At 52.9% G+C, this 20,719-nt stretch overlaps 1 protein-coding gene across 1 annotated transcript in view; it reads right to left on the bottom strand.

Moving 5' to 3' along the window:
* The window catches only part of IQGAP1 (IQ motif containing GTPase activating protein 1), a 313,620-nt gene that overhangs the window by 54,273 nt on the left and 238,628 nt on the right, over positions 1–20,719 (bottom strand). Inside the window, exons 25-27 of the mRNA XM_075345867.1 lie at positions 20,028–20,191; positions 1,162–1,386; positions 923–1,063 (exon numbers count right to left, since the gene is read on the bottom strand). Of these exons, the coding sequence (XP_075201982.1) occupies positions 923–1,063; positions 1,162–1,386; positions 20,028–20,191 (530 nt within the window). The remainder of the gene's footprint in view (positions 1–922; positions 1,064–1,161; positions 1,387–20,027; positions 20,192–20,719) is intronic.

Below are 20,719 nucleotides of genomic sequence, written 5' to 3' on the forward strand. Positions count from 1 at the left end.
CAGGATGGGGACCATGCATCAGGATAGGGATCATATATACCAGGATGGCAGCCATGTACTAGATTGGGGGATCATATATACAGTAGCAGAATGGGGGCCATAAGTAAGCCCTGGAAAGGATTAATAGCGTTTCAATTAATTTTAATGGGGGAAATTAAATTTAACATTACGTTAAGATCTCAGTCACAGAATAAATCACACTCATAAGTCAAGGTACTGTACTTAGTACTGAACATTTTGCTATTAGAAAGTAAAAAAACAAATGGCTAAAACAAAATGTTGATTGATGTGAACACATGCTCCCCAACCATTAGCACCTCTTTAATATTACACTCTTATTTCCTTTTTACTATGTAGGGACCATGGCTGAGCAATCTCAATATCATAGTCTATGTATTATCTAGTAACGGACAAGAAATATAAGAAAGGTTAGATCTGTCATACAAGCCTCATCCCGATCCAGGAGGAAATAAGTGTATAACATAGGATAGGATTATCTTGGGTACGTCATAGATTATAGACACACTGAATTTTCCCTGCTATGGAAGAAACGCACGCTACTGCAACAAATGATAGGCATTAAGGGTAATTATCATCTTGGCACTGCTGGGGCACCTGACCACCAATCCTAAAAATGGGACTCCGACATGCCCAATAACAAGGACTAGTGGCCCTTTTTGAAAATACAGGTTTGGCATTTAGGATTTCAACATGATCAATTTGTTCTCATGGGAAATAAACAGCGTCCATTGGGGCCGGCCAGCGCCTTATTCCTGTCTCCACGTAGAGCACACATACAGAGAATGGAGTATGCAGAGGCGTATGGGATGTGTATGACTGACTTTATATTCCCTTTAGATAAAATAAATTGTAATAAATATGGGAAAAATGACAATACAGGAGAGATAACAGGAATACTTACGGGATCTTATCAACTGAACTGATAATGGCAGACAGGAACTTGTCTGTAACCGTCCTCATGTTCTTGATGGAGGCATCCAGTTTGTTCCTCACCTCCTCGTGAGACATCGCTTGCTCTGGAGTGACATCATAAGGCAGTTTGCTGTTGAAAAACACAGTAACAAAAAGAATTATGAACGCAACAACTACATAAGAAAAACAGAAAAGGATCTGCTTTATTGGTGCTGCAGATCGTCTCACCTCGCTTCTCCGGTCTGAGACTCCATTTGGTTTACCCACGACTTGTAAATATCTACTGGGTCAGTTTTGATGTTGAGGGACTTATCATCCATGATCTCCTTCACTACTGGTGACAGGATCTGCCTCAAAGCGTTCTGACCACGAGCGCCACGGTTAAAGCTCACCACCATCTTTATAACTGTTGGGTTCCCAGTGACTATTTCCTGAATCATGTCCACCTTAGACCTGGGATGAGAAAGTTAAACATTTTTAGGTTTCAATCCTGTAAAAAAAAAACAAAAAACCTACAACATATTTAAAGTGGATTTTAAGCAGGATTTTTTGAGCTCCTTGTGGCTTGTGACTACCCAGGATGGCTTGGTTCTCCTTAACACAATGTTGTAAAGTCTGATTAAAGGGGCTGTCCACTATTTGTACATCTCAGTGTTAAATACTATAGACCCCATGTAAAATAATAAATCTTACACTGAGGTAGACATTGTTAGGTTACGTGAGTGCGGCAGCCAATTAGCGGGAACTAATAGGCGCTACACTCACACGTCGCTCGGATGAAACTTGGACAGGAAGTGAGTGAAGCAGCCCATCAGTGGCCATGAATTGGCTGGAGCCCTTACGTGGCATAACAATATCACATGTGGACCAGGAGACCGGGCACCGACATCACTATAATGGTACCACTATAGGTGACAAGTATCCGTTTTTTGTGTTTTTGTTTTTTTTTTGTTTTTTTCATTTTACTGTGGTGACCACAGCATTTCAGAATAGGTAGTTCAGGTAGTGGACAACGCTTTTAATAGAAAAATAGATATTGCTTTATATACCATGGCCCCTATCTCCCACAAACAGCACCACACCTGACCAGGGAGTGTACCTGGTGTTAATAAAAGCACTAACGAAAAACCAAAACTAAGGCTATGCTGCAATACACAAGGCCTGGAGACCTATGTGGCCCTGTGTCTGGGGAAAAGAAGGGAATTTTGTTTACTTACCGTAAATTCCTTTTCTTCTAGCTCCTATTGGGAGACCCAGACAATTGGGAGTATAGCTTCTGCCTCCGGAGGCCACACAAAGTGTTACACTTTAAAAAGTGTAACCCCTCCCCTCTGCCTATACACCCTCCCGTGCATCACGGGCTCCTCAGTTTTGGTGCCAAAGCAGGAAGGAGGAAACTTATAAATTGGTCTAAGGTAAACTCAATCCGAAGGATGTTCGGAGAACTGAAACCATGAACCAAAGAACAATTCAACATGAACAACATGTGTACACAAAAAAACAACAGCCCGAAGGGAACAGGGGCGGGTGCTGGGTCTCCCAATAGGAGCTAGAAGAAAAGGAATTTACGGTAAACAAAATTCCCTTCTTCTTTGTCGCTCCATTGGGAGACCCAGACAATTGGGACGTCCAAAAGCAGTCCCTGGGTGGGTAAAAGAATACCTTGATAAAAAGAGCCGTAAAACGGCCCCCTCTTACAGGTGGGCAACCGCCGCCTGAAGGACTCGCCTACCTAGGCTGGCATCTGCCGAAGCATAGGCATGCACCTGATAGTGTTTCGTGAAAGTGTGCAGACTCGACCAGGTAGCCGCCTGACACACCTGCTGAGCCGTAGCCTGGTGCCGCAATGCCCAGGACGCCCCTACGGCTCTGGTAGAATGGGCTTTCAGCCCTGAAGGAATCGGAAGCCCAGACGAACGGTAGGCTTCAAGAATCGGTTCCTTGCTCCACCGAGCCAAGGTTGACTTGGAAGCCTGCGACCCCTTACGCTGGCCAGCGACAAGGACAAAGAGCGCATCAGAACGGCGCAGGGGCGCCGTGCGAGAAATGTAGAGCCTGAGTGCTCTCACGAGATCTAGCAAGTGCAAATCCTTTTCACATTGGTGAACTGGATGAGGACAAAAGGAAGGTAAGGAGATGTCCTGATTGAGATGAAAAGGGGATACCACCTTAGGGAGAAATTCCGGTACCGGACGTAGAACCACCTTATCCTGGTGAAACACCAGGAAGGGGGCTTTGCATGACAGTGCTGCTAGCTCAGACACTCTCCGAAGTGATGTGACTGCCACTAGAAAGACCGCCTTCTGCGAAAGGCGTGATAGAGAGACATCCCGCATCGGCTCGAAAGGTGGTTTCTGAAGAGCCGTTAGCACCCTGTTAAGATCCCAGGGTTCTAGCGGACGCTTGTAAGGTGGGACTATGTGGCAAACTCCCTGAAAAAACACGGAAAGCGCCGATACTTGCCCCTTGAGAGAGCCGAGAGACAAACCCTTGTCCATTCCGGATTGAAGGAAAGACAGAAAAGTGGGCAAGGCAAACGGCCAGGGAGTAAAACCCTGATCAGAGCACCAGGATAAGAAGATCCTCCACGTTCTGTGGTAGATCTTGGCGGACATTGGTTTCCTGGCCTGTCTCATAGTGGCAATGACCTCTTGAGATAACCCTGAGGACGCTAGGAGCCAGGACTCAATGGCCACACAGTCAGGTTGAGGGCCGCAGAATTCAGATGGAAAAATGGCCCTTGAGACAGCAAGTCTGGTCGGTCTGGGAGCGCCCATGGCTGACCCACCGTGAGATGCCACAGATCCGGGTACCACAACCGCCTCGGCCAGTCTGGAGCGACGAGAATGGCGCGACGGCAGTCGGACCTGATCTTGCGTAACACTCTGGGCAGCATCGCCAGAGGAGGAAATACATAAGGCAGTCGAGACTGCGACCAGTCCTGAACTAACGCGTCCGCCGCCAGAGCTCTGTGATCCTGAGACCGTGCCATGAATGCCGGGACTTTGTTGTTGTGCCGAGACGCCATTAGATCGACGTCCGGCGTTCCCCAGCGGCAACAGATCTCTTGAAACACGTCCGGTGAAGAGACCATTCCCCTGCGTCCATGCCCTGGCGACTGAGAAAGTCTGCTTCCCAGTTTTCCACGCCCGGGATGTGAACTGCGGAGATGGTGGATGCTGTGGCTTCCGCCCACAGCAGAATCCGCCGAACTTCTTGGAAGGCTTGACGACTGCATGTACCGCCTTGGTGGTTGATGTACGCAACCGCCGTGGCGTTGTCCGACTAAATTCGGATCTGCCTGCCCTCCAGCCACCGCTGGAACGCCTTTAGGGCTAGATACACTGCCCTTATCTCCAGAACATTGATCTGAAGGGAGGACTCTGTCGGAGTCCAGGTTCCCTGAGCCCTGTGGTGGAGGAAGACTGCTCCCCACCCTGACAGACTCGCGTCCGTCGTGACCACAGCCCAGGATGGGGGCAGGAAGGATTTTCCCCTCGACAAAGAAGTGGGAAGAAGCCACCATTGAAGAGAGGTTTTGGCTGCCCGAGAAAGGGAGACGTTCCTGTCGAGGGACGTCGACCTCCTGTCCCATTTGCGGAGAATGTCCCATTGAAGTGGACGCAGATGAAACTGCGCAAAGGGAACTGCCTCCATTGCTGCCACCATCTTCCCTAGGAAGTGCATGAGCCGCCTCAAGGGGTGTGACTGGGCTCGAAGGAGAGATTGCACCTCTGTCTGTAGTGAACGCTGTTTGTCCAGCGGGAGCTTCACTATCGCTGAGAGAGTATGAAACTCCATCCCGAGGTAAGTTAGCGATTGGGTCGGTGTCAATTTTGACTTTGGGAAATTGATGATCCACCCGAACCTCTGGAGAGTCTCCAGAGCAGTGTTCAGGCTGTGTTGGCATGCCACCCGGGAGGGTGCCCTGACTAGAAGATCGTCTAAGTAAGGGATCACCGAGTGTCCCTGAGAGTGTAGGACTGCCACCACTGTTGCCATGACCTTGGTGAAGACCCGTGGGGCTGTCGCCAGGCCGAAAGGCAGTGCCACGAACTGAAGGTGTTCGTCTCCGATGGCGAAACGCAGGAAGCGCTGATGCTCGGGTGCAATCGGCACGTGGAGATAAGCATCCCTGATGTCGATTGATGCTAGGAAGTCTCCTTGGGACATCGAGGCGATGACGGAGCGGAGAGATTCCATTCTGAACCGTCTGGTTTTCACGTGTCTGTTGAGCAGTTTGAGGTCCAGAACGGGACGGAATGATCCGTCCTTTTTTGGCACCACAAACAAGTTGGAGTAAAAACCTCGACCACGTTCTTGACGGGGAACAGGGATCACCACTCCTTCTGCCTTCAGTGTGCACACCGCCTGAAAGAGAGCATCGGCTCGCTCGGGGGGCGGAGATGTTTTGAAGAAACGAGTCGGAGGACGAGAGCTGAGCTCTATCCTGTAACCGTGAGACAGAATGTCTCTCACCCATCGGTCTTGGACATGTGGAAACCAGGCGTCGCAAAAGCGGGAGAGCCTGCCACCGACCGAGGATGCGGTTTGGGGAGGCCGAAAGTCATGAGGAGGCCGCCTTGGGGGCGGTTCCTCCGGCGGTCTTTTTAGGACGTGACCTAGACCGCCATGAATCAGAGTTCCTCTGGCCTTTCTGTGGCCTGTTGGACGTGGAGAATTGAGACCTGGCTGAGGGCCGAAAGGACCGAAACCTCTGTTGTATCTTCCGTTGCTGAGATCTGTTTGGTTTGGACTGGGGTAAAGACGAGTCCTTTCCCTTGGATTGTTTAATGATTTCATCCAATTGCTCGCCAAACAGACGGTCGCCAGAAAATGGCAAACCGGTTAAGAACTTCTTGGAAGCAGAGTCTGCCTTCCATTCGCGTAGCCACATGGCCCTGCGGACTGCCACTGAATTGGCGGATGCTACCGCTGTACGGCTCGCAGAGTCCAGGACTGCGTTCATGGCGTAGGACGAAAAAGCCGACGCCTGAGAGGTTAAAGACACAACCTGCGGAGTAGCGGCACGTGTGACTGCATTAATCTCAGCCAGACAAGCTGAGATAGCTTGGAGTGCCCATACGGCTGCGAATGCCGGAGCAAAAGACGCGCCTATGGCTTCATAGATGGATTTCATCAGGAGCTCTATTTGCCTGTCAGTGGCATCCTTGAGCGATGAACCATCCGCCACTGCTACTATGGATCTAGCCGCCAGTCTAGAGACTGGAGGATCCACCTTGGGACACTGAGCCCAACCCTTAACAACGTCAGTGGGGAAGGGGTAACGTGTGTCATTAAGGCGCTTAGTAAAGCGCTTGTCCGGAAAAGCTCGGTGTTTCTGGACTGTATCTCTGAAGTTGGAGTGATCGAAAAACGCACTCCGTGTACGTTTGGGAAACCTAAATTGGAATTTCTCCTGCTGAGAAGCTGACTCCTCAATCGGAGGAGCTGGGGGAGAAAGTTCTAGCACCTGGTTGATGGACGCTATAAGGTCATTTACTATGGCGTCCCCTTCAGGTGTATCAAGATTGAGAGCAGCGTCGGGATCAGAGCCCTGATCTGCCGCATCCGCTTCATCCTCCAGAGAGTCCTCATGCTGAGACCCTGAGCAGTGTGATTAAGTCGAGGGAAGCTCCCAGCGAGCCCGCTTAGTCGGTCTGGGACTGCGGTCCGTGTCGGAGTCCTCACCGTGTGACCCAGGAGTCACCCCAGGAGCAGTCTGCTGCGCCGACCGAGGGGGGCCTGTGGGCAATGGATCAACAGTGCCCGGGGCCTGTGTTACCGGTCTGGACTGAAAAGCTTCTAGTATCTTAGCAGACCATCTATCCATAGACTGAGCCATGGATTGTGAAAGTGACTCAGAAAGTTTCTCAGCCAACACTGCAAACTCTGTCCCTGCCACCTGGACAGTGGTAGCCGGTGGTTCTACCTGGGCCGAGGGTCCCACCAGTGGCTGAGGCTCCGGCTGAGTGAGTGTCACAGGGGCTGAGCATTGCACACAATGAGGGTAGGTGGAACCTGCAGGTAACATAGCCGCACAAGAGGTACAGGTTGCAAAATAAGCCTGTGCCTTGGCACCCTTGCTTTTTGCGGACGACATGCTGTTGTCTCCTTTTAGAGCAATCAGTGAGGGTATATAGCCAAAAGCAAATAATGCGGCCGAACAGAGTAAATGTATACAATATAGGGGTATATATATACAATTCGGCACCCAGGGGGGCCAGCACCTAGTAAGTGGTGCGGCTTACCGACCGCCCTCAGCGGTTGTGTGTCCACCAGATTCCCTGCCTGGGCCTCCCAGAGCTGTGGAGCTCGATCTGAAGTTCTCCACCGGCAGAAGTGCTGATAGCAATGGCTGCCAGCGTTCTGAGAGGAGGAGGGAGCCGTGGGTGTGCCTCTGAAAGTGCGGGAATCTGGTGCCCCACAGTGTTCAGTGAGGGGGGAGGAGGATGCCTAAGCATGCTCCAGCCCTCACCGCTGACGTGCAGTCAAACGTCCCGCCCTTACCCCTGACTGGCAGGCCTGGGGGCGGGAGTATGCGGTACTAGGCCGCAAAAGCCGGGGACTAAATTTAGTAGCGCGGCCGGCAAACAAGCGTGGTCGGCGCGGTAGTCCCGGCGCACAAAAACACCCAGCAGCTGCTGCAGCGTCCGTTACACAGGCGCTCCATGCGCCGTCCCCAAGGGGACACAGAGTACCTCAGAGTAGCAGGGCCTGTCCCTGATGATACCCGGTCTCCTGTCCGTCAGATTCCCCCAGGGGCTGCGGAGGGAGCCCGGTCCCAGTGCATGGTGACCGGTTAGGATCCCACTTCACCCAGAGCCCCTAAGGGATGGGTAAGGATAACGGCATGTGGCTCCAGCCTTTGTACCCGCAATGGGTACCTCAACCTTAACAGCACCGCCGACCAGAGTGGGGTGAGAAGGGAGCATGCCGGGAGCCCTGTTAGGGGCCCTCTTTTCTTCCATCCGATAAAGTCAGCAGCTGCTGCTGACTAAAATGTGGAGCTTGCGTGAATGTGTCTGCCTCCTTCAACACAAAGCAAAAAACTGATGGGCCCGTGATGCACGGGAGGGTGTATAGGCAGAGGGGAGGGGTTACACTTTTTAAAGTGTAATACTTTGTGTGGCCTCCGGAGGCAGAAGCTATACACCCAATTGTCTGGGTCTCCCAATGGAGCGACAAAGAAGCAGCCATGTTCATTTAATTCTGGACAAACCATTTATGACATCAAGTAGAGATTCATGAAAAACCTTCATAGGTTGTGGATTCTTTCTATATAGTAACTCAGACATTGGAGCAAGTCCAGAGAAGAGCAACCAAGATGGTAGAAGGTCTGCAAACCATGTGATATGAAGACCAGCTAAAAAAGAGAATTTTGTTTACTTACCGTAAATTCTTTTTCTTATAGTTCCGACATGGGAGACCCAGACCATGGGTGTATAGCTTCTGCCTCCGGAGGACACACAAAGTACTACACTAAAAAGTATAGCTCCTCCCTCCTAGCATATACACCCCCTGGATGACCAAATCTCGCCAGTTTAGTGCAAAAGCTAAAGGAGGACATCCACCCACAAGTAGAGACAGAGCAAAACCCGGAACAACCGGAACCTCTGACTACAACAACAGCCGGTGAAAACACACGGAACAAGAAAACTGCCAACAGGCAACAGGGAGGGTGCTGGGTCTCCCATGTCGGAACTATAAGAAAAAGAATTTACGGTAAGTAAACAAAATTCTCTTTTTCTTCATCGTTCCTTATGGGAGACCCAGACCATGGGACGTTCCAAAGCAGTCCATGGGTGGGAATAAACAGAAAACTGAGAAGTAGGCGAAACCTAACTTCACAAGTGGGCGACAGCCGCCTGAAGGATGCGTCTGCCCAAGCTCGCATCTGCCGAAGCATGAGCATGCACTTGGTAGTGCTTCGAAAAGGTATGCAGACTGGACCAAGTGGCAGCCTGACAGACCTGCTGAGCCGTAGCCTGGTGCCTGAAAGCCCAAGAGGCACCGACAGCTCTGGTCGAGTGTGCCTTGATCCCCGGCGGGGAAGGCACTTGAGAACACTGGTAGGCATTGGAAATGGCCAACCTAATCCAGCGAGCCAGGGTCGGCTTAGAAGCCGAGAGGCCCTTACGCTGACCAGTGGTCAGCACAAAGAGAGAGGTGCACCGCCTAAGAGCAGCGGTGCGAGACACATAGATCCGGAGCGCCCGCACCAGATCCAGAGTATGCAACGCTTTTTCAAAGCGATGAACAGGAGCCGGACAAAAGGAAGGCAGGGAAATATCCTGGTTAAGGTGGAAAGGAGATACCACCTTCGGAAGAAAGTCCGGAGACGGACGAAGAACCACCTTATCTTGGTGAAAAACCAAAAAAGGTGACTCAGAGGAGAGCGCAGCCAAATCAGAGACTCTCCTGAGGGAAGTTATGGCCACTAGAAAGACCACTTTCTGTGAAAGAAGAGACAAAGAAACCTCCCTAAGTGGCTCAAAAGGGGGTTTCTGCAAGGCCGTGAGGACCAGATTAAGGTCCCAGGGATCCAGAGGTGGCCGGTAAGGCGGAATGATGTGAGATGCGCCCTGCATGAAGGTGCGCACCTGAGCCAGCCGGGCGATACGCCGCTGGAACAACACTGACAGGGCCGAGACCTGTCCCTTGAGAGAATTGAGGGATAGTCCTAGCCGCAGACCAGACTGTAGGAAGGACAGAAGGGTCGGCAGGGCAAAAGGCCAAGGGGCGTGGCCGGAAGAACGACACCAGGACAGGAAAATTCTCCAAGTCATGTGGTAAATCTTTGCCGAGGAAGACTTCCGAGCCTGAGTCATAGTGGAGATGACTTCGGGAGGAATGCCGGAAGCCGTCAGGATCCAGGACTCAAGAGCCACGCCGTCAATCTGAGAGCCGCAGAATTCTGGCGGAAAAACGGACCTTGTGAGAGAAGGTCTGGACGGTCCGGGAGATGCCACGGCACCTCTACGGACAGATGGAGCAGGTCTGGGTACCAAGCTCGCCTGGGCCAGTCCGGAGCAATGAGGATGACCCGACGGCCCTCCATTCTGATCTTGCGCAGGACTCTGGGCAAGAGAACTAGAGGGGGAAACACGTAAGACAGACGGAACTGGGACCAATCCTGAACCAGCGCGTCCGCTGCAAAGGCCTGAGGATCGTGGGAGCGAGCCACGTAAACCGGGACCTTGTTGTTGTGCCGGGATGCCATTAGATCCACTTCCGGAGTTCCCCACTTGCGGCAGATCGACCGGAACACTGCCGGATGCAGAGCCCACTCGCCGTTGTCCACGGTTTGATGGCTGAGATAATCTGCCTCCCAGTTTTCTACGCCTGGGATGTGGACTGCGGATATGGTGGACTTGGAGTCCTCCGTCCACTGAAGGATGCGTTGAACCTCCAACATTGCCAGGCGGCTGCGAGTCCCGCCCTGGTGATTGATGTAGACAACTGCTGTCGCGTTGTCTGACTGGACTCGAATGTGCTTGCCCGCCAACAGATGGTGAAAGGCTACGAGAGCTAAGAGCACAGCTCTGATTTCCAGCACATTGATCGAGAGGGCTGATTCGGACGGAGTCCAAGTGCCCTGTGCTCGGTGGTGGAGAAATACTGCTCCCCAGCCGGTTAGACTGGCATCCGTGGTGAGGATCACCCAGGACGGGGCCAGACAGGAGCGTCCCTGAGACAGAGAGAGGGGCCGAAGCCACCACTGAAGAGAGCTCCTGGTCTGTGGCGACAGAGCCACTAGCCTGTGCAAGGAAGAGGTCCGCTTGTCCCAACAGCGGAGGATGTCCAGCTGCAGGGGACGCAGATGGAACTGGGCAAAGGGAACCGCTTCCATTGACGCCACCATCTGACCCAGCACCTGCATGAGGTGCCTGATGGAATGACGGCGGGGCCTCAACAGAGAGCGCACCGCCAGATGGAGGGACTGCTGTTTGACTAAGGGCAGCTTGACAAGTGCCGGCAGAGTCTCGAATTGCATCCCCAGGTACGTGAGTTCTTGGGTCGGGGTCAAAGTGGACTTGGGCAGATTGACAAGCCACCCGAATTGGACAAGAGTGGCGAGAGTGAGCGAGACACTCCGCTGACAGTCTGCGCTGGATGAAGCCTTGACAAGAAGGTCGTCCAGGTAAGGAGTCACTGCCAACCCCTGGAGGTGCAGAACCGCAACCACTGCTGCCATGACCTTGGTAAATACTCGAGGGGCCGTGGCTAACCCGAAGGGGAGAGCCACGAATTGGAAATGTTCCTTTCCGACTGCAAAACGTAGCCAACGCTGGTGTGAAACTGCAATTGGCACATGCAGATAGGCATCTCTGATGTCGATGGATGCCAGGAAATCTCCTTGGGTCATTGAGGCAATGACTGATCGCAGAGACTCCATGCGAAAGTGCCGCACCTGAACATGCTTGTTGAGAAGCTTGAGATCCAGGATGGGCCGGAAGGAACCGTCCTTTTTGGGGACCAGGAAGAGATTTGAGTAAAAACCTCTGAACCGTTCCCTGGCGGGAACCGGTACAATCACTCCGCTGGCCTGCAAGGATGCCACGGCCTGAGAGAAGGCGGCGGCCTTGGAGCAGTGGGGAGTTGACAGAAAAAATCTATTTGGCGGGCTGGAAGAGAATTCTATCCTGTAGCCGTTGGAGATGATATTCCGCACCCACTGATTGGAGACGTGTTGAAACCACACGTCGCCAAAGTGGGAGAGCCTGCCACCGACCAAGGACGTTGCTGGCTCGGCCAGATAGTCAAGAGGAGGCTGCCTTGGTGGCAGCACCTCCTGCGGTCTTTTGTGGACGCGGCTTCTTGCGCCAGGAGGGCTTCTGGTCCTTGGCTGAGTTAGTGGACGAGGCCGAGGGCTTAGCGGACGACCAGTTGGAGGAACGAAAGGAACGAAACCTCGACTGGTTCCTGCCCTGGACAGGTTTCCTGGTTTTAGTCTGCGGCAAGGAAGTACTCTTCCCGCCAGTAGCCTCCTTAATTATTTCATCCAGTTGTTCACCGAACAGCCTGGACCCAGCAAATGGGAGCCCAGCAAGGTACTTCTTTGAGGAAGCATCTGCCCTCCACTGTCGAAGCCACAAGATCCTGCGGATAGCGAGGGAATTAGCGGAGGCCACCGCAGTGCGGTGAGAGGCCTCCAGCATGGCAGACATGGCGTAGGCTGAAGAGGCTGAAGCCTGGGAAGTTAAGGCAACCAATTCAGGCATAGAGTCCCTAGTGAGGGAATGCATCTCCTCTAGGGAAGCAGAGATGGCTTTGAGAGCCCACACTGCTGCAAAGGATGGGGAGAACGAGGCCCCTGCCGCCTCATAGACCGACTTGGCCAGGAGGTCAACCTGGCGGTCAGTGGGATCCTTAAGTGAGGTGCCATCAGCCACAGATACAACTGTCCGGGCTGAGAGTCTAGACACCGGAGGGTCTACCTTTGGTGAGTGAGCCCACTCCTTGACCACCTCTGGTGGAAAAGGATAACGGTCGTCAGAACCACGCTTTGGAAAGCGTTTGTCAGGACAGGCTCTGGGCTTGGACACAGTGGCTTGAAAACTGGAGTGGTTAAAGAACACACTCCTTGTTCTCTTAGGCAAGGTAAACTGGTGCTTTTCTGCCAGAGAGGGTTGCTCCTATGATGCTGGCGGATTGAGGTCCAGTACAGAATTAATGGACGCAATCAAGTCACTCACATCTGCGTCACCCGCGGTCAGATCAATGGGGCACATGGAGGTAGCGTCCGAGCCCCCAGTAAAGACATCCTCCTCATCCTGCGGGTCGACTCGTGAATCGGAGTCGCGGGACGAGGAAGGAGAGGGGTCCCTGCGTCTCCTCTTAGGAGGACGGGGTCTGGGAGCAGATGAAGAATCCTCTGTGAGCTCTGCAGAGCGAGCCGAAGCAGCAGAGGCACCCTGAGAAGGGGGCTGATGCATGGTCAGCAGAGTCCGGGACAGCTGTCCCATGGAGTCGGCAAAGGACTGGGAGATAGATTTAGAAAACACTTCAACCCAAGCCGGGGGTTCAGCCACCGGGGCCGGAGCAGCCGGAGGGACCACTGGGGAGACTCCAGGCTGAGGCACCACCATGTTAGAGCAGGCATCACAATGAGGGTATGTGCTCGGTTCAGGCAGTACGAGCTTACATGCAGTGCATATTGAGTACAGCCTTGCAGCCTTGCTCCTAGTGTGAGACATGCTGCTGAGGTGGAGGCTCTACAGTAAAGAATACACTCCTTCAGAATGACCCCCAGAGAGTGTATAATAAAGTCCACAACCAGAGGTTGTGGCTTACCAGACCGTTTTATGTGCCCTCCGGATTCCACAGCTCGGACCCCCAGACAGATTGCAGAGATGCAGCAGCCGGCGCCGATCAGTGTGAGAACGCTGATAAAATGGCGCTGGAGTGAGGAGGGGGGGCGGGATAGCCTAAGAGCGGGAACCGGAGGGCCAAGGGGATATACAGGGGAGGGAAACATCTCCTCAGAGAGGAGTGTCCCTCCCCTGGGCTGAACGGCCGATGGGCGGCGCCGCACTGTCCCTCTGCATGACTGACATGCAGGGGCAGTGAAAACGAAACTAGGCCGAAGCCGGGGCCTAAATTTTAGAACGCGGTCGGCGCTCAGTCACCGTCGGCGCGGTTCTCTGGTGAAAACCGGAGAACCGGCCGGAAAAGTCACAAATAGTACAAAGAAGGGAATTTTGTTTACTTACCGTAAATTCCTTTTCTTCTAGCTCCTATTGGGAGACCCAGACAATTGGGTGTATAGCTACTGCCTCCGGAGGCCTCACAAAGTATTACACTTTAAAAAGTGTAACCCCTCCCCTCTGCCTATACACCCTCCCGTGCATCACGGGCCCATCAGTTTTGGTGCCAAAGCAGGAAGGAGGAACTTATAAATTGGTCTAAGGTAAATTCAATCCGAAGGATGTTCGGAGAACTGAAACCATGAACCAAAAGAACCCTTCAACATGATGTACACAAAAGAACAACAGCCCGAAGGGAACAGGGGCGGGTGCTGGGTCTCCCAATAGGAGCTAGAAGAAAAGGAATTTACGGTAAGTAAACAAAATTCCCTTCTTCTTTGTCGCTCCATTGGGAGACCCAGACAATTGGGATGTCCAAAAGCAGTCCCTGGGTGGGTAAAAGAATACCTCGATAAAAAGAGCCGAAAAAACGGCCCTCTCTTACAGGTGAGCAACCGCCTCCTGAAGGACTCGCCTACCTAGGCTGGCATCTGCCACAGCATAGGCATGAACCTGATAGTGTTTCGTGAAAGTGTGCAGACTCGACCAGGTAGTGCTGACACACCTGCTGAGCCGTAGCCTGGTGACGCAATGCCCAGGATGCCCCTGCGGCTCTGGTAGAATGGGCTTTCAGCTCTAAAGGAATCGGAAGCCCAGAAGAACAGTAGGCTTCAAGGATCAGTTCCTTGATCCACCAAGCCAAGGTTGACTTGGAAGCCTGCGACCCCTTACGCTGGCCAGTGACAAGGACAAAGAGCGCATCAGAACGGCGCGGGGGCGCAGTGTGCGAAAAGAAGAGCCGGAGTGCTCTCCCGAGATCTAACAAGTGCAATCCTTTTCACAATTGTGAGCTGGATGAGAGCCAAAAGAAGGTAAGGAGATATCCTGATTGAGAAGAAAAGGGGGATACCACCTTAAGTAGACCTTCCGGGACCGGACGCAGAACCACCTCATCCTGGCGAAACACCAGGAAGGGGGCTTTGCATGACAGCGCTGCTAGCTCAGACACTCTCCGAAGTGATGTGCCTGCCACTAGGAAGACCACCTTCTGCGAAAGGCGTGATAGAGATAACTCTGAGAACGCTAAGAGCCAGGACTCAATGGCCACCCAGTCAGGTTGAAGACCGCAGAATTCAGATGGAAAATGGCCCTTAGGACAGCAAGTCTGGTCGGTCCGGGAGTGCTCACGGTTGACCCACCGTGAGGTGCCACCGATCCAGGTATCACGACCTCCTCGGTCAGTCTGGAGCGACGAGGATGGCGCGGCGGCAGTCGGACCCGATCTTGAGTAACACTCTGGGCAGCAGCGCCAGAGGAGGAAATACATAAGGCAGTCGAAATTGCAACCAGTCCTGAACTGATGCGTCCGCCGCCAGCGCTCTGTGATGGTGGTTGATGTACGCGACCGCCGTGGCGTCGTCCGACTGTATCCGGATCTGCCTGCCGTCCAGCCACCGCTGGAACGACTTTAGGGCTAGCTACACTGCCCTTATCTCCAGAACATTGATCTGAAGGGAGGACTCTGTCAGAGTCCAGGTTCCCTGAGCCCTGTGGTGGAGGAAGACCGCTGTCCACCCTGACAGACTCTCGTCCGTCGTGACCATAGCCCAGGATGGGAGCAGGAAGGATTTTTCCTTTTACCAAGAAGTGGGAAGAAGCCACTCCTGAAGAGAGGCTTTGTCTGCCAGTGAAAGAGAGACGTTCCTGTCTAGGGACGTCGACCTCCTGTCCCATTTGCAGAGAATGTGCCCTTGGAGTGGACGCAGATGAAACTGCGCAAAGGGAACTGCCTCCATTGCTGCCACCATCTTCCCTAGGAAGCGCGTGAGGCGCCTCAAGGGGTGAGACTGGGCCCCAAGGAGAAAGTGCACCCCTGTCTGCAGCGAACGCTGTTTGCCCAGCGGTAGCTTCACTATCTCTGAGGGGGAATGCAACTCCATCCCGAGGTAAGTCAGTGATTGGGTCGGTGTCAATTTTTACTTTGGGAAATTGATGATCCACCCGAACCTCTGGAGAGTCTCCAGAGCAATGTTCAGGCTGTGTTGACATGCCACCCGGGAGGGTGCCTTGACTTAGGAGATCGTCTAAGTAAGGGATTACCGAGTGTCCCTGAGAGTGTAAGCCCATCGCCACTGATGCCATGACCTTGGTGAAGACCCGTGGGACTGTCGCCAGGCCGAAAGGCAGAGTCACGAGCTGAAAGTGTTCGACCCGGAGGCGAAGCACCGGAAGCGTTGATGCTCTGGAGTAATCGGCACATGGAGATAAGCATCCCTGATGTCGATTGATGCTAGGCAGACTCCCTGGGACATCGAAGCGATGACTGAGCGGAGAGATTCCATCCGAGACCGTCTGGTTCTCACGTGTCTGTTGAGTAGAATGAGGCCCGGAACGGACCGGAATGATCCGTCCTTTTTTGGTACCCCGAACAAGTTGGAGTAAAGACCGCGACCACGTTCTTGAAGCGGAACGGGGATCACAACTCCATCTGCAGAAACGAGTCGGAGGACAAGAGCTGAGCTCTATCCTGTAACCGTGAGACGGAATGTCTCTCACCCATTGGTTTTTCATCCAATTGCTCGCCAAACAGACGGTCGCCAGAAAATGGCAAACCGGTTAAGAACTTCTTGGAAGCAGAGTCTGCCTTCCATTAGCGTAGCCACATGATCCTGCGGACTGCCACCGAATTGGCGGATGCTACCGCTGTACGGCTCGCAGAGTCCAGGACGACGTTCATGGCGTAGGACGAAAAGCCGACGCCTGAGAAGTCAAAGACACAACCTGCGGATCTAGCCGCCAGTCTGGAGACTGGAGGATCCACATTGGGACACTGAGCCCAACCCTTAACTACGTCAGGGGGGAAAGGGTAACGTGTGTCATTAAGACGCTTAGTAAAGCGCTTGTCCGGAAATGCTCTGTGCTTCTGGACAGCATCTCTGAAGTTAGAGTGATCGAAAAACGCACTCCGGGTACGTTTGGGAAACCTAAACTGGTGTTTCTCCTACTGTGAAGCCGACTCCTCTATAGGTGGAGTTGGGGGAGAAGGACTAGCACCTGGTAGAAGGACGTTATAAGGTCATTTACTATGGCGTCCCCTTCAGGTGTATCCAGATTGAGAGCAACGTCAGGATCAGAGCCCTGAGCTGCGACCTCCGCTTCATCCTCCAGAGAGTCCTCATGCTGAGATCCGCGTGATGAAGTCGGGGAAGGTTCCCAGCAAGCCCGCTTAGCCTGTCTGAGGCTGCGGTCCGTGTCGGAGTTCTCACCGTGGGATCTGGGTGCCACCCCAGGAGCCTTTTGCTGTACTGACCGAGAGGGGCCTGGGGGCGATGAACTCACAGTGCCCTGGCCCTGTGTTACCGGTCTGGACTTCCAAGCTTCTAGTATCTTAGCAGACCATCTGTCCATAGACTGAGCCATGGAATGTGAAGCGACTCAGAGAGTTTCTCAGTCAAAATTGTAAACTCTGTCCCTTCCATCTGTGCAGTGGAAACCGGCGGTACCACCTGAGCCGAGGGTCCCACCAGTGCCGGAGACTCCGGCTGAGTGAGTGCCACAGGGGCCGAGCATTGTCACAATGCGGGTAGGTGGAACCTGCAGGTAACATAGCCGCACAAGAGGTGCAGGTTGCAAAACAAGCCCGTGCCTTGGCCCCCTTGCTTTCTGCGGACGACATGCTGTTGTCGCCTCTTAGAGATATAGCCAAAAGCAAATAATGCTGCCGAATAGAGAAAATGTATACAATATATATATATATATATATATATATATATATACACACACTTCGGCACCCAAGGGGGGCCAGCACCTGACAACTGGTGTGGCTTACCAACCGCCCCAAGCGGTGGTGCGTCCACCAGATTCCCTGCCTGGGACTCCCAGAGCTGCAGAGCTCATTCTGAAATCCTCCACCGGCAGAGGAGATTATAACAATGGCTGCCAGCGTTCTGAGGGGAGGGAAGAAGCCGTGGAAGCGCCTAATAAAGTGCGGGCACCTGGTGCCCCACAGTGCTCAGTGAGGGGGGAGGAGGATACCAAGAATGCTCCAGCCCTCACTGCCGACGTCCAGTCGGCCGTCCCGCCCTCACCCCTGACTGGCAGGCCCGGGGGCGGGAGTACATGGTCCTAGGCCGCAAAAGCCGGGGACTAAAGTTAAAAGCGCGGCAGGCCAACAGGCACGGTCGGCGCGGTAGTCCCGGTTCACAAACCACACCGCAGTCACTGCGGCGTCTGTAACACAGGCGCTGCATGCACCGTCCCTAAGGGGACACAGAGTACCACATGGATGCAGGGCCCTGTCCCTGATGATATCCAGCCTCCTGTCCGTCAGATTCCCCCAGGGGCTGCGGAGGGAGCCCGGTCCCAGTGAACGGCGACCGGTTAGGATCCCACTTCTCCCAGAACTGCGGAGCTCGTTCTGAAATCCCCCACCGGCAGAAGTGATGATAACAATGGCTGCCAGCGTTCTGAGGGGAGGAGGGAGCCGTGGAAGTGCCTAATAAAGTGCGGGCACCTGGTGCCCCACAGTGCTCAGTGAGGGGGGAGGAGGATACCAAGTATGCTCCAGCCCTCACTGCCGACGTCCAGTCGGCCGTCCCGCCCTCACCCCTGACTGGCAGGCCCGGGGGCGGGAGTACATGGTACTAGGCCGCAAAAGCCGGGGACTAAAGTTAAAAGAGCGGCCGGCCAACAGGCGCGGTCGGCGCGGTAGTCCCGGTCTCACCAACCACACAGGAGCCGCTGCGGGGTCTGTAACACAGGCGCTGCATGCACCGTCCCTAAGTGGACACAGAGTACCTTATGGATGCAGGGCCCTGTCCCTGATGATATCCAGCCTCCTGTCCGTCAGATTCCCCCAGGGGCTGCAGATGGAGCTCGGTCCCAGTGAATGGTGACCGGTTAGGATCCCACTTCTCCCAGAGCCTCTAAGGGATGGGGAAGGAAAACGGCATGTGGGCTCCAGCCTCTGTACCCGCAATGTGTACCTCAACCTTAACAACACCGCCGACTTAGTGGGGTGAGAAGGGAGCATGCCGGGGGCCCTAAGGGGGGCCCTCTTTTCTTCCATCCGATATAATCAGCAGCTGCTGCTGACTAAAATGTGGAGCTTGTGTGCATATGTGCCTCCTTCAACACAAAGTTAAAAACTGATGGGCCCGTGATGCACGGGAGGGTGTATAGGCAGAGGGGAGGGGTTACACTTTTTAAAGTGTAATACTTTGTGTGGCCTCCGGAGGCAGTAGCTATACACCCAATTGTCTGGGTCTCCCAATGGAGCGACAAAGAAACACACTCTCCCCAACATTAAAGTACAAGGGACCCCCCTGACAAGAACGTCTCAATACTTAGCTTATGAGACGCAGGGCCAGGTCCCTGAGGGATGAGTGCTCCGTCCGGCAGGGTCCTGAAAGGGCTGCGGATGGAGACCGGTCTCCTGCAAAGCAGTGAGAACCGTGTTGGCTCCCACTTCAAGCCAGAGCCCGAGGGATGGCGAAGGAGCGCGGCATGTAAGGCTCCAGACTTGAAATCAACCTTAACAACACCGCCGACACAGTGGGGTGAGAAGGGACATGCCGGGAGTCCAGGTTGGACCCGCTTTTCTTCAAACTCTTTAAAATGAAAATCAGATGAGAATGCATGAATGTGGATGTGTGCCTCCTGAACACAAAGCATTGAACTGGCTAGATTTGGTCATCCAGGGGGTGTATATGCTAGGAGGGAGGAGCTACACTTTTTAGTGTAGTACTTTGTGTGTCCTCCGGAGGCAGAAGCTATACACCCATGGTCTGGGTCTCCCATAAGGAACGATGAAGAAAGAACAAGGAATGTTTAGTTTACAAAAGAGAAGGCTCAAAGGAGACTTAATAGCAGTCTACAAATATCTGAAAGGAAGTCACAGTGCAGAGGGAACTACCCTATTCTCATTAGTACAAGGAATTACAAGAAGAATGGGATGAAACTAAATGGAAGGAGATTCAGATTAGACATTAGGAAAAACTTTCTGACAGTGAGGGCAGTCAGAGAGTGGAACAGGCGACCATGGGAGGTAGTGAGCTCTCCATCAATAGAAATCTTCAAGCGGAAGCTGGATAAACCTATAGCTGGGATGATTTAGGGAAGCCTGCACTCGCAGGGGGTTGGACCCGATGGCCCTTGAGACCCCTTCCACCTCTACCAATCTATGATTCTATGACATCTGCATGTAGTGCAATACACTGTATGTACCTCCAGGAGGATTTTTTTAGGAATCCATAAACAAAAGCCATCACAATGCTGCGATGTGTGAACGTGGTACAGGTAATTTAGTGGTTAATTAGCAATGCGGTACAGGATGTGGGCACTCACTTTATCTCCTCTTGGAGAGCGGTCTTGAAAAGACGCAGCAGCAGATATTCTTCTCTTTGGTTGGACGCATAGTTATACAGAGTGAAAATGACAGAGTCCATGAATTTGGTGGATTTATTCTGGGGCATTTGGAAAATGAGCTTTGCCAGATAAGTTGGATTAGTCTGCAGGAAACAAAGAAAAGCAGCAAATTACAAGACTATCATACTAAATATACATGTATGTAGTGTTCAAGTCAGACTAAAGAATTGCAAAATATAGGATGGGGCTAGGATGTGTCGTGTGGCATCGGTTATCTGACAAGTCACACAACCCAAAAGCATGTGTGCACTGTGTCTATAACTCGCTTTCACCTCACTATTTTAGGGCTTTGATTTTGCTGTAAAAGAAACACAACAGCCAAGTTGCAAACAAGTTGGATGTTGTGAGTGCTACTTGCATTGAAGTCTATGGTAAGTGTGTCTCAAGATTTACCCAAGGAACAGGAAATTCTGCAATACTGACCTACCCGCACCCACCTGAACCCAGAGACAGGAAGCTGCTGAACCGCTGCAGCATGTGATTGGCTGCAGCAGTTAAGGAGCACTTCAGTCACCTGACCACTGCAGTTAATTAGTTTAAAGCATCCAGTAGCTGGTGTAACTGTGACATCATGGCTTCCTGTATCTGAGCTGATCCCTTAGCCATTTGTG

The sequence above is a fragment of the Anomaloglossus baeobatrachus genome, chromosome 4 (assembly GCF_048569485.1).
Source record: "Anomaloglossus baeobatrachus isolate aAnoBae1 chromosome 4, aAnoBae1.hap1, whole genome shotgun sequence".
Classification (NCBI taxonomy): Eukaryota; Metazoa; Chordata; class Amphibia; order Anura; family Aromobatidae; genus Anomaloglossus; species Anomaloglossus baeobatrachus.